The sequence below is a fragment of the Myotis myotis genome, unplaced genomic scaffold (genome assembly GCF_014108235.1).
Source record: "Myotis myotis isolate mMyoMyo1 unplaced genomic scaffold, mMyoMyo1.p scaffold_m19_p_12, whole genome shotgun sequence".
Lineage (NCBI taxonomy): Eukaryota > Metazoa > Chordata > Mammalia > Chiroptera > Vespertilionidae > Myotis > Myotis myotis.
Window position 1 is genome coordinate 3,802,334 of NW_023416316.1, and position 13,153 is coordinate 3,815,486.

The 13,153-nt window shown below is 55.0% G+C and overlaps 1 protein-coding gene across 5 annotated transcripts in view; it reads left to right on the forward strand.

The window, feature by feature from the left end:
* The window catches only part of ZER1 (zyg-11 related cell cycle regulator), a 27,405-nt gene continuing 14,252 nt past the window's right edge, over positions 1-13,153 (forward strand). For 3 of the 5 annotated variants that reach the window (XM_036329444.1, XM_036329447.1, XM_036329448.1), the window contains exons 1-5: positions 583-736; positions 9,908-10,159; positions 11,466-11,616; positions 11,833-12,269; positions 12,585-12,761. In XM_036329444.1, coding sequence (XP_036185337.1) covers positions 10,002-10,159; positions 11,466-11,616; positions 11,833-12,269; positions 12,585-12,761 — 923 coding nt within the window. In that variant the 5' untranslated portion in view covers positions 583-736; positions 9,908-10,001. Of the gene's footprint in view, positions 72-582; positions 737-8,343; positions 8,488-9,907; positions 10,160-11,465; positions 11,617-11,832; positions 12,270-12,584; positions 12,762-13,153 lie in introns of those variants that run through there. The other 2 variants (XM_036329446.1, XM_036329445.1) reach the window with 2 other exon arrangements.

Consider the following 13,153-nt stretch of genomic DNA (forward strand, 5'->3'; position numbering starts at 1 on the left):
GGAGTTCCAGGAGGAGGCTGCTGCAGGAACCCAGAGAAGAAATGATGGTGGACGAAGTCCGGCACTACTGGGTGAGGAGAGAAGGGACTGGGTTGGAGATCCTTGGACCTGGCGACTGGCCCAGGCGCTGAGGAAAACTCCCGACTTCCCGAGTGCCCTGGCGGCCGATTACCCAGCTGGGGGGGGGGGGGGGGTAGCAGGGCGCTTGGGAGGGAGCTGATGACGGCGTTTGGACTGGGTGTGCTCCCCGTGCACCCAGAGATGCTCCATGGGGCGCTGCGCGTAGGTAGGGGCTGGCGCTCCCAGGGACGTCGGCGCAGACGGGGAAGGAGGAGCCAGTCCCGCCCTGGGCCATTGCCGGGGCTCCGCTGGCTCAGCCGCAGGACAGAGCGGGACCGAACCCCGATCACACGAGCGCACGCCCCCGGACGGCCCCTGACGCACGTGCTCACCACCCGGGTGGGGACGCCCATCGGTTCCCTCCGGCCCCGGCGCACGGGTCCGGGATCCCGAGGGGAGCCCCCGGAACCTTCCGCCCCCGCCGCCCGCGTTCGCCGCGGAACCTTTCGCGGACACCGGTCCGCTGTTGCTAAGGGGCGGCCCCGGAAGTGACGCGCCAGGGGTTTGTTGACAGCGGAGGCGGCGGCGGCTGCAGGCTCCCAGCCGGAGGAGCCGGATCGGGGGAGGGGCCGGGCCCCGGAGCCAGCACCCGGCGGCCTGCAGCCCTAAGGGCAAGGTAACGGCCATGGGGTCCCCCGGGCGCGACCCCCTCCCGCCGGGGACTCCCGCCCCCAAGAACCCAAGTTCCGCCTCGTCGACCCCCGTCTCCCTCAGACCCCGTCCCTTAGCCTGACGACATCCCCCGCCGGCCCGGGCCGCATCCTCCGCTCCTCGGCGGCCGGGCGAGGAAGCATCCCTTTCGATCTCAGAGCCAAGGGATGTTTCTGCGTCCCACCCCTTCCCCTCCTGCCTCCGGCGCCTCGGCGTCGCTTCAGCATCGCAGCTGCAACCACTTGCACAGGTCCATCTCGGCCAATGGTGGGAGGGCTCCCTGCTCTACCCCTGCTGCCAGGTCTGAGAAACGTGCCTTTAAAACTGAGCTCCCCTCCTCCAGAGAGAAAATGACTCCCTGTTGAATGCCCCTACAAAATGGGGGATCATGTAGGACTGCCCCTCCTACCTGTTGGATGAGCTTAAGTTCCCCCAAAGCCCTGCTTCAGAGCTCAGGGGCGGTTTGGATTCTGGCTCAGTTCCTAAAAGGGATGACAAGGTGCAGAGAAACTCAACAGCCCAACTGGGTGGGAAAGCGATGGGGTGGGGTTGCAAACCTGAGGAGCAAGGAGCCGGGTAGGTGAGTTGAAACTGAAACTGCTGGCCACTGGAGCTCTGTGGGTGGAATGTGACTTGGCTGCTCTTTGGCCCACGGTGTCCAGGATCCGCGGTCTTGGCCTGTGCCTGCCGGCACGTTTGGTTTTCCAGGGGAGAGGGATGCCTGATGCTTCCTTGGGGAAAACCACCCCCTCTGATTTTTCTCTTCAGGGCTCACACTAGTTAGAATGAGCACTGAAGACAGGCTTCCTTTAGAGTAGGAGGTGGTAGCTAGGAGAGCGGGGCCTCTCTGTTTTGGTTCATTGCTTTATTCAGCAAAGAATAAACATAATATGTAGGGTGGCCGTGGAGAAAACCAAAGAAGAAAGCCATGGGAAAAGCCAGAGAGCACAGGCATCTTTTTATAGAAGGTGGTCAGAGAACGTGTCTCATTAGCTGATATCTGATCAGAGACCTGAAGGGAGCCCTACAGCTCTCTGGCGGTAGAGCATTCAATAGCAAGTCCAAAGGTCCTACCTGATGCTTTTAAGAAACAGCATGAGGACAACAGGGCTGGAGTAGAATGAAGGAGGGGAGGAGTGGCTGATGAAGTCAGAGAATAGTGGGGACCATAGTGTCCGGGAGGATATCGGGGACTGCCTGTGTGATGCAAGGTCATGGGGTGTCTAATGGGGCACCATTTCAGAACTGTGCTAACTTGAAATGTCTGGTGCTTGGAGAAAATACAGGTTTGTTTTAGATGACAGATGGCCATTGTGCTCTGTCCTTGAGTTGTAAGTACCCTTTTTCCATCTCTCTAATGATCATTGATGGAATAAATACAAAAAGGGCAGCCATAGAGCCCTGTGGTTAAATCAGGTCATGCCATTGCTTCTTGGTTGTGAGAACTTGGGCAAGGGATCTTTTTCACTGAAGTTTCCTCATCTGTACAGGGAAGATGGTAGCTTGGTCCAGGCATGCATATGCCTATATATATATATATCTCAATAATATATATATATCTCAATAATATATATATATATATATATATATATATATATATATATTATTGATTTCAGAGAGGGAGAGAGAGATAGAAACACCAGTGATAAGAGAGAATCATTAATCGACTGCCTCCTGCACACCCCACACGGGATCGAGCCCACAACCCGGGCATTTGCCCTTGACTGGAATCAAGCTTGGGACTCTTCAGTCCACAGGCTGATGCGCCATCCACTGAGCCAAGCCAGCCAGGGTTTGGTCCTGGCTTTTTGATGACAGTGGGAGGTGATGGGGGCTTTTTAAAAAGAGCTTAGCAAGATCCCATCCCACTACATAAAACAGGCAAAATACGGTGTTGAAGTAAATATGAAGACAGGTTGGTGAGGGCAGTATACGTTGGCCTTAGATGTATGGTCAGAGTGTGTGTGGCTGATCTGATGATGGGGATTGTCCATCCCAGAAATGCCCAGCAGAGGCTGAGATTTTGCAGGTTGGTCTCCTTCCCACCGCCCAAGTCTAGGCCTGAGTCTGCTAGGCGGAGCGGGCGTGTGGGGGAGAGGACTTGAAAATGAAAGATCCGAGCACGTAGATGCTGAAAGCCAGCGTGTTGGAGCTGGGTCGTCGGACTGGCGATCTAGGTCAGGGTTCAAGCGCCTGCTGTGCTTCGGGCCTGCTGTGTGAGCTTGGGCAGCTACATCCTGTCTGGACTTCAGTTTTCCTGTCTGGACTTCAATTCTGAAGGCTGCCGGGAGGTGAAATGAAAAGGGGTTCTGAAAGAATGTGTTGCACTTTAAAGCCCTCGACAAAGGTAAAGGGCTAGTCTTGTTAGCATCACCAAGATTCTGCAGCTTCAGTAACTGAGCTGTTCTCGATTCCTAAAATGCAAGTTCAGAGTCTCCCCCTCGGTCATCTATTTTTGGATCATGAAGCTTCAGAAATGAGCAGATTTTCCAGCTTCAAAAATGAGCAGAAGGGTCTCTCCAAACATCATTCTTTGGAAATTGCTCCATAATGATTGGTTACTACCTACTTTAAAAAACCTTTTTAAAAAATATGTTTTTATTGCTTTTAAATAGAGAAGAAGGGAGAGGGGGAGAGAGAAACATCAGTGATGAGAGAGAAACATCAATTGGGTGCCTCCTGTACCCCCCCCCCCCCCCGGGGATCACATTCGCAACCTGGGCATGTGCCTTGACCGGGAATCGAACCAGTGACCCCTTGGTTCATGGGTTGACGCTCAACCACTGAGCCACACCAGCTCGGCATTTGCCACCTTCTTCCCTCATTTCATGCCATGTCCTCACCAACCGCCTGAGGTAGGTACATTTGCAACACACCAAGCAGGTAAGGACCCTGATGAATATTGAGGGTGTAAATATTGCCTGGGCACCTTGTGGAACTATGTCTCCTCCCCCACAACCAACCACACCCTCACTATTGTCATGGAGATCTCAAGGATCACACAGGGTTCCTGCCTCAGGAAGCTTCCAGTCCTTGGCAAACAAACAATAGATGTCCACAGGATGGCTCTCAGCGATGTCCGACCATCTGTACTCAGTGCCCAAGGACACTCAGAGTTGTAAGGAGGCAGTGAAGGCTCACACCACAGAAGGGAGAGCTGAGGGTGGGAGAACCCGTTCGTGCCCATAGCATAATGGTAGAGAGAGCCACGCACTTACTGGAGGACCTTAGGCAAGTCATTGCACTTCTTTGAACCATAGTCTTTTCATTTGGAAAACAAAATTATAATATATTCATCCCTCCAGTTATGTGTGGCTGCAGTGAGAAGATGCATGGGAAGCTCAGACCACTGGGTCTGGAGCTAATGAGTGTGTGTATACATATTGGTCTGTACGTCTCCATAGGCCGTGGCAAATGACTTCACCACTGAGCCGCAGCTGCCTCGTGTGGTGGTGAATCGCAGAGTTCTTGGAATGTGGTGGTCAGTATGGGTGTGAGGGTGTCTCCTTAGAGGCCCCTCTGCCCCCGGGTAGCACCAGCGAGCGGTGATGACTTTGCTCCTCCACTCCATTTCCATATCTCCCTGACATGACCCCCCCTACAGACTTCAACTCCGCAGGTCAGCCCTCTGACCCTCACCTGCACCCCTGCTCCCCAGAGCCCCCTGGCACTTGCCCTGACTCCCCTCACAGCAGCCTGCTACCCCCCAATCTTCCCTGTGATCCCTTCCCTCCTGGAAAGCTTCCAGCCTCTAAATAGGGCATTTGTTTGGGGTTCTCCCCCCCGCCCCCGCTCCTGGGTGAATATTTCACAGGTGGGCGCTGCTCCCAGGCTCAGAGCTTCCTGCCCCCCAGACCCTGTCGGCTGGGTGTCAGCGCTGGCGGGGTCCCACGCTCCCGCCTCTGGACCTCACTTTCTCTTCCCTCCGGTTGGTGGATGGAGGACTGAATGGTTTGGTGAGAAGCACTGGCTTGGCTTAGGGTTGCATCCCATTCTTGCCAGTCACTTCAGGCCAGCCTCGGTGTCTTCATCAGAAAATGGTAACTGGCAAAGCAAACCTTTATTCTGTTGGTGCCAGGCATGGGCCGGACCCTGTGGATCCAGGAGCGTGGGGCCAGGCGAGGGGTCGTTAGACAACTGGTTACACAGATGATGAATTAGCCACAGTCCAGTGTCCTAGGGAATGCTGTTTTGTTGGTTAAATAGGAGGCCGTGTGGAATACGCGCAGCGCCACGTCTGAAAGTCACCAATGTGGGGGTGGCGGCTGCTGCCGTTCTCTCCTGCTCTCCCTGCCGTGCCCCCTCCCTCCCCCGTAGGATGTCACAGCTCCTGAAGGATCCAGTTTGAGAGAACCTGCAGGAGCAGGAATGGCAGAGTTCTCACCCGGTGCTGCTCTGTCGCCGTCAGAGTTCCCTCTGCCCCAGGTGCCGGAACCCCGATGGCGGTGCTGAGGAGTGAGGAGCTGGGCAGGGGAGGTGGCTGCCTCTGCGGGTGCCAGGCCTGCAGCTGGATGCCCACAAGTGGCCGGGCACTCCAGCCCCCAGGCTCTCAGCCTCGGTGCCAACTTGAGGACGGTTCCTTCCCCCTCCGGCTCAGCCAGCCCCAAGCAGCAGGGTCGGCGCTGCCGAAGGCAGTTAGCAAATGGTGCCCTTTGCCTGGTTTGTCTTCTGGGGGCTTTGGCGGCTGACAGGTGGTGCCCCTTCCTCCCGAGGAGCAGAGTCAGGGCCGAGCAGCCCCTGGTGCCTGGGCGTGGCTTGCAGAAAGGGCAGCTCTGTTACAGTCACCAGGTTCCTCGGTGGCCACCGGGTGCCTAGCACTGTCCTGGGCAGGTGGGCAGGGAGGATACGAGAGCAGGCCTTGCCCGCGGCTCCCACGTGTGGCACAGCCTGCGAGCCCCCGACCCTCCCGCAGGCATCTGCCGACACCCTCCTGTTGTCAGGCCCGTGGTGGTCAGCCTTTCTGTCCAGCACATGGTCGTGGAGTTGGGCTGTGGTGCCCGCGCCCCACACCGTCTGTCCCTTCAGCCTGTGCACAGCTTGGCCTTCTTTCTGGAGCGCCTTTCCCTGCTCTGCGCGCCCAGAGTTCACTGTGACTCATTGGGTTGCACTGCAATGCCGCCTCCAAGGCAGGTCCCTGGCATCGACACAGAGAGCCCCAGGTACCTCCCTCCCCTTCAGAACCTGGTCCCAGTTACGGGGGGCGGGTCTGGGTGCCTCCTGGGTGGCTGGCTGTCCGCCTTCGGAGCCACTGTGCTTCACCAGGAGAAAGCCCTTGTCTGGTTTCGTTCGCCATCGGATGCACGGTGCTCACTAGAGAGTTACTGAGTGAACAAGCAAAGGACCTGGGCTGAGCCCGGGAATGAATGCCAGGCAAGACGGCCTGGTTCCTGCCTCTTGGAGCTGGCCGCTTGGCAAGGAAGCCAGGTAGTTAGCCCAGCATCCGTGCAAAGCGTGGACTATTATGGGATGGCCTTCGGGGCCACAGCAGCCACACTTGGCAGTCAGGGGAGGCTTCCTAGAGGAGATGGTGTCGACACTAAGACCTGAGGGTGCTTAGGCATCAGCTAAGCAAGGAGGAGAGGTCAAAGGTGGTGGATTGGAGTGGTCCGTGCCACTTCCTGCAGGAGGGACGTGGATGTGTATTTGGGGGTGGGAGAAGTATTTGGTAGAAAGTGGAATAGTTAGTTGAATTTGGATGGTCCCCGTTGAAAGCAAACCGACTGAGCAAAGGTCTGAAGGTGACCCTTATGGCCTATCGCCAGTGCAATGGAGGAGGCCAGGCCAGTTAAGTGGGGGTCTGTGGGCACAGACCAGAAAGCCCACTTGAGGACAAGTTGCCGACAGCGCCGACCATGCTACTTGGGGCTGGCTGAGCCGGAGGGGGAAGGAACTGTCCTCAAGTTGACCAGAAAGCTGGTTCTAAATCTGGAGGCCTTGAGTGACGCTTAAAGAGATGGGACTCACCGGTCTCCAGCTGGGACTGTCTCCCAGCCAGCAGTGTGCCCTCTGACTCCAGTGGCCCAGGCAAGAGAGGCTGCTGGGCTCTTGCAGATCTAAAGGCAAAGGAAGGCCATGCCCAGGGCCCAGGCAGCCTGTTTGTTGTGCCTTCCCTCCAGGGTGCCCCATAGCCAGTGGGACAGCTGGCACAGGGCCTATGGCAGGAGACTCAGGCGTAGGCAGCGCAGACCTGCAGCTGGACAGGAATCGACTGCTCTACTTGGGGACCAGGGCGGGTGAGATAGGAGAATGTGATGATGATTATGATGCCGATAATAATACTGGCTTTTTATTGAGTAATTACTATGTGCCGGGAACTATGCTCAGCCATTTCTGTGTCATTCCGTGTTATCTTCACAAAGCGCTCCCTACTTTGGAATAGAAACTGAGGCGCAGAGAGGTGAAGACACGCCCTAGTTCCCCTGTTCTTAAGCAGCAGGGCTGAGACTGGACACTGGGCTCGTACAGCAAACCCACCGGCAAGTGGCGGTACCAGAACTCAGAACTGGCCATTCCAAAGGGCCCGGTGCTCCGTGGCTGCCCACTGGATTTCCTGAGCAGCCAGCTGAGTCGGATATGGACGCCAACACTCCAAGGAGCCGGGGCAATGCTGGGCCTTAAAGTCCAAAATCCTTCAAGAGATGATGTAACGGAGTCCAAGAGACCAGGCTCAAATCCCAGTTTGGACCGAGTAGCCTCTCTCTGAGCTTGAGTTCCCCCATCTGTAAGATTACATCATATCCACTTTATATATATATATTTTTTTATTGATTTCAGAGAGGAAGGAAGAGAGAGAGAGATAGAAAGATCCATGATGAGAGAGAATCATGGATTGGCTGCTTCCTGCAAGTTCCCCACTGGGGATCAAGCCCACATCCTGGGCATGTGCCCTTGACTGGAATCAAACCTAGGACCTTTCGGTTCGCAGGCCAGTGCTCTATCCACTGAGCCAAACCGGCCAGGGCTTAACCACCTTTTGTTATACACTTAGTCGTGTCAAACCTGAAACTAAGCATTTTCCCGGTGTCTCATTTACTCCAGCATCCCTGTGAAGTGGGGGTTTTATCCCCCTTTTCTACGAATTGTGTATATATTATTGGAAATATCTTCTACTCCTGCTTGCCCTTTCTCTTCCTTTTTTTTTTTTTTTTAAAAAATAATATTTTTATTGATTTCAGAGAGGAAGGGAGAGGGAGAGAGAGATAGAAACATCAATGAGGAGAGAGAATCATTGATCAGCTGCCCCCTGCATTCCCCCCAGTGGGAACCGAACCCACAACCTGGGCATGTGCCCTTGACTGGAATCAAACCCGGGACCCTTTGGTCCATAGGCCAGCGCTCTATCCGCTGAGCCAAACCAGCCAGAACTCTCTCCCTTTTTTAAGAAAAAAGATGCATCGATGGATTGGAGAGAGGAACCTTGATTTTGTTGTCCCGCTTATTTATGCGTTCATTGGCTGCTTCTTTACGTGCTCTGACCGGAGACCAAGCCTGCACCCTTGGTGTGTCAGGACGTCGCTCGAACCAGCTGAGCTACTCTAAAGCCATGAAGGCGCGCTCGTGTGTTTTCTTCTAGAAACCTTACGTGTAGGTCCGAGGTCCGCCTCATATTGACGTTTGTGGGTGAACGAACAGAAGCTTCTTCGGCGCAGATCGGCTTACCATTTTCCCCTTCTGAGTCCTGTTTAGGAAGCCTTTACCTGCCTCAGTGTCATGAAGGTAGTAGGAGACTTCATTTTTTACATAACTCATTTATGGAGCCATATTTCTGTATCGTACAATTCTCCTATTTCAAGTAGATAAGTCAGTGGTTTTTAGAATATTCACAGAATTGTGCAGTCCTCGCCACAATCAATTTTAGAAACATTTTCATCACCCCGAAAAAGAAAACCTCAAACCCACCCACAGTCCCTCCACATTTCCCCCAACCTCCCGGCCCGAGGCAACCACTGACCTACCCCCATCTCTGTAGGTTTCCCTGTTCTGGCTAGACGTTTTATAGAAATGGAATCACAGAATCGTATGTGTGCCTAGTGCCTTTTGTGTGGTTTCTTTCCTTAGTATAATGTTTTAAGGCCCAGTGTTGTATGTATCTGTACTTCATTCCTTTTACGGCTGAATTATAGTCCATTGTAGGGATAGACCATTTTTGTTTGTCCACTCCTTAGTGGACAGACATTGTGTTGTTTCCATCTGGGGCTATTACGAATAATACCACTGTGAATTTTAACGTACAGCTTTTGATGTGGACGCATATTTTCATTTCAATTAGGAGGAGCCTGATTCTTCATCATATAGATTGAGATTCAGTGATAACGTGTCTGTAAAGCCGTGGCACATACTAAGTGTTCCAACAGTGACAGCTAGAGACAGTTAGATTACACTGCGGGGCCGGGCCAGGCAGCTCAGTTGGTTGGAGCATCATCCCCATGTGCCAACCTTGCTGGTTCAATCCCTGGTCAGGGCACTTATAAGAATCAGCCAATGAATGCATAAATGGGTGGAGCTAAGAACTGATGTTTTTCTCTCTCTCTCCCCCTCCCTCCCTCCTTCCCACTCTCTCTGAAAAGCAATGGAAAATATCCTCTGGTGGATTAACCAAAACAAAGCCCCTGTTATCCACACCCAAACACTGGGTTCCCAACACACAGGTCTGTCCACAGACATTTGGGATGGCAGAGAAACACTTGGAGCCCTGACCGGTTTTGCTTAGTGGGTAGAGCGTCGGCCCGGGGACTGAAAGGTCCCAGGTTCGATTCCGGTCGAGGGCATGTACCTTGGTTGCAGGCACATACCCAGTAGGGGGTGTGCAGGAGGCAACTGATCGATGTGTCTCTCTTATCGATGTTTCTAGCTCTCTATCCCTCTCCCTTCCTCTCTGTAAAAAAAAAAAAAAATCAATAAAATATATTTTTTAAAAAAAAGAAACACTTGGGCAAGGCCCCCTGCTCTTTGCAGGCCAAATCATACAAATCAGCAGAGAGGGGCAAAGAGGAGGTCGGGAATCCTGGGCCCTGGTCTGCTAAGCTGCCAATCTGAGTGTGGCATCTGGAGCCTCAGTTTCCCTACTCAGGAGTGGACCTAGGACAGCTGGTGGTTCTGGCCCTCGGGCTCACGTAGCTTCTTTCCCATTCTCTAGGCTGTGGCTCTGCCAATGATCCTGTGAGTGTTGAGGAGTGACTGTTGTCCCTGGAGGCCCCTGTCCTGGAGTGGCCCACCTTCCTGCCCCCAGCATGGCGTCGGACACTCCCGAGTCCCTGACAGCCCTCTGCACCGACTTCTGCCTGCGCAACCTGGACGGCACCTTGGGCTACCTACTGGATAAGGGGTCTCCGAGGCTGCATCCAGACATCTTCCTGCCCAGCGAGATCTGTGACCGGCTTGTCAACGAGTGAGCAGGCCTGGAGCTGGGGCAGGGGCACAAGTCTTTAGATGAGCATGTGTGGAGAGATTAGGGCCAGTGTGTGTGCACCATGTGGTAGTGTGACCATGGATGTGTGTGTGTGAGGGTGGGTGTGCATGCACAAGGGTGTCCATGGGTATAGAATACTGGTGTACCTCTGACTGTAAAGTTGTGTGTGTGTGTGTGTGTGTGTGTGTGTGTGAAGGAGTGTGCACGTGAAGGAATGGGTCGGTGTACACATGGGCTTCTGCAGCACAGGGAATGTCTGAGTGTGAAATTGTAGGTGTGCATTACACCTATGAGGGGGTACAGAAGCCGGCACATAAATGAAGTTGTTTGCTGTCCTGTGTGTGTGTGCACACCGGAGCCTGTGAACACGTGACTGTGTGAACATTCAGGTTTACACACCAGTGCCCAAATGGGTCCATGACCAGGGATCGAATCGTTCAGAAAGCCTTGACGTGGCCCCTCCAGAGGACTCCCCGCTAGTGGAGGCTCCTAGAAGCATGGCATGTGTTCACTGACCTCTGGGGTGTCGAGATGCCCAGAAGGGAACCTGCTAGACCAGACAGTTGCATATACGGTGGGAACCTGTGTGTGAGCTGAGGACGGAACCCACCTTGTAGTAATGTTCTGAGCCCTTAATGTGGGCCAGGCAGCTCTGGGTGGAGCGCTTTGTAGGCCGGAGTGACGGCCATTTCACAGAGGAGGAAACCAAAGCCCGGGGCAGCTCAGTTACTTGAGTGAAGTTGTCCAGGCAGTGACTAGCCAAGCGGGATTTAGCTTCCACAGTGTCTGACTGCAAAGCCTCTCCCACCAAGACCAGGATTCTTGCATAAGCTGGTCTCTCTCAGGGTTTACTGAGGGCTTGCCTGTACCCGCCTGGGAACTCCATGCCCCTAGACTTAATTCCTGTGGGAAAGGGTCCTGGGAGGGGCTGGTCAGGGAGCCAGAAGCTGGCTTAGAGAAGAGGTGTGTGGGCAGTATGTTTGCTCCTGAAGTGTCTATGGTTTGGGGGGAAGAGCTTGGGATTTTCTATTGATAAGAGGCCCCTTCATCACCAGGAAGTCTACCTTTGGACTCCTGGTTCCTGGAAGGGGGCGGGGGCACAGATCAGGGTATCTCACCTGTAGGGTAGTCAGGACCCAACCAGATACTATGAAGAAGAGGAGGAGGAGAAGGAGGAGGCAGCAACCTCTGTCTCTGATCAGAGAAGGCCTCAGGGAGGAGAGGGCTTACGCTGGGCCTTGCAGGGGACGATGCCCCTCCCCTGAGCCAGGCTTCTCCCTCCCAGGTACGTGGAACTGGTCAACGCTGCCTGCAACTTTGAGCCACACGAGAGCTTCTTCAGCCTCTTCTCAGATCCTCGTAGCACCCGCCTCACCCGCATCCACCTCCGCGAGGACCTGGTGCAAGACCAGGACCTGGAAGCCATTCGCAAGCAGGTAAGACCTGCCTTGCCGGGCACGAGATGGGCATGGGAGGCGGCCCGAGACAGTCAAACAGTGAGTCGGGCAGGGCTGATCACCTCTAGGACAAGCATCCCAAGGCCCGTCCAGCGCTCTTCCCCATTGGACAGACCCCTCCACGGCCCCCTTAGCCCAGGGCCAGCCTAGGGCAGGGGCTGGGCAAGGTGATGACGGAGCTGTCCCTCCTCCCAGGACCTGGTGGAGCTGAACCTGACCAACTGCGAGAAGCTGTCGGCCAAGAGCCTGCAGACGCTGCGGAGCTTTAGCCACACCCTGGTGTCCTTGAGCCTCTTCGGCTGCGCCAACATTTTCTACGAGGAGGAGAACCCCGGGGGCTGTGAGGACGAGTGCCTCGTCAACCCCACCTGCCAGGTGCTGGTTAAGGACTTCACCTTCGAGGGCTTTAGCCGCCTTCGCTGCCTCAACTTGGGCCGCATGATTGATGGGGTCCCCGTGGAGTCCCTGCTGCGGCCCCTCAGTGCGCTGGCTGCCTTGGACCTCTCAGGCATTCAGACCAGCGACGCGGCCTTCCTGACCCAGTGGAAGGATAGCCTGGTGTCCCTCGTGCTCTACAACATGGACCTGTCGGACGACCACATTCGTGTCATCGTCCAGCTGCATAAGCTGCGGTGAGCAGCCCGCCCACAGCTCGCTGGGGTCGGGGTGCGGTGCGGGAGGTTCGTGTTGTCAGTCCCAGAAGGGTCATGAGCCCTGGCCAGGCAGAAGGTGGGCATGGAAGAGACGTCCCCTTCCTTTAACCCCAGGTGGCAGCTGGATCAGGGTTGTTTAGGGCCCCCGGGTCCCAGTAGGATTTTTCCCAGAATGCCCTGCAGCAGTGTGGTAGGGTGGGGCCCTGCCCTGCCGTGGACTGAAGCAGCAGGGTCTTTGAGACAGTCCCAACCTGTGTCCAGCTCCTGATCTGTGCCCCTCCCCCCAATCTCCAGACACTTGGACATCTCCCGAGACCGCCTCTCCAGCTACTACAAGTTCAAGCTGACTCGCAAGGTGCTGAGCCTCTTTGTGCAGAAGCTGGGGAACCTCATGTCCCTGGACATCTCTGGGCACATGATCCTGGAGAACTGCAGCATCTCCAAGATGGACGAGGAGGCCGGGCAGACCAGGTGGGCCCACCGCCACGGTGGCCGCGGTACCACTCAACAAGCATTTCCCAAACGCCCTCTGCCAGTGCTGTTCTGGGTGCTGCAGATAAAGGAGCGAATGAGGCCCTGCCCTCTCCAGTCTGTGTGACAAGCCATTATCAGGACTGGTAAGGGAGGCCCGGGCTACCCTGAGGACCAGGCGAGAGGGACGAGGAGGAATGGCATCCAAGCTGTTTTGAAAGTTCATTCTGAGTTCAGAGGCAGGGTGTCCTAGCAGAGGGAAGGGCACGTGCGAAGGCTAGAAGGGGCAAGCGCCAGGAGTGACTGGGAAATTGTCCGCTCAGGGGTCCTCAAACTTTTTTTTTTAAATATATTTTATTGATTTTTTACAGAGAGAAGGGAGAGAGATAGAG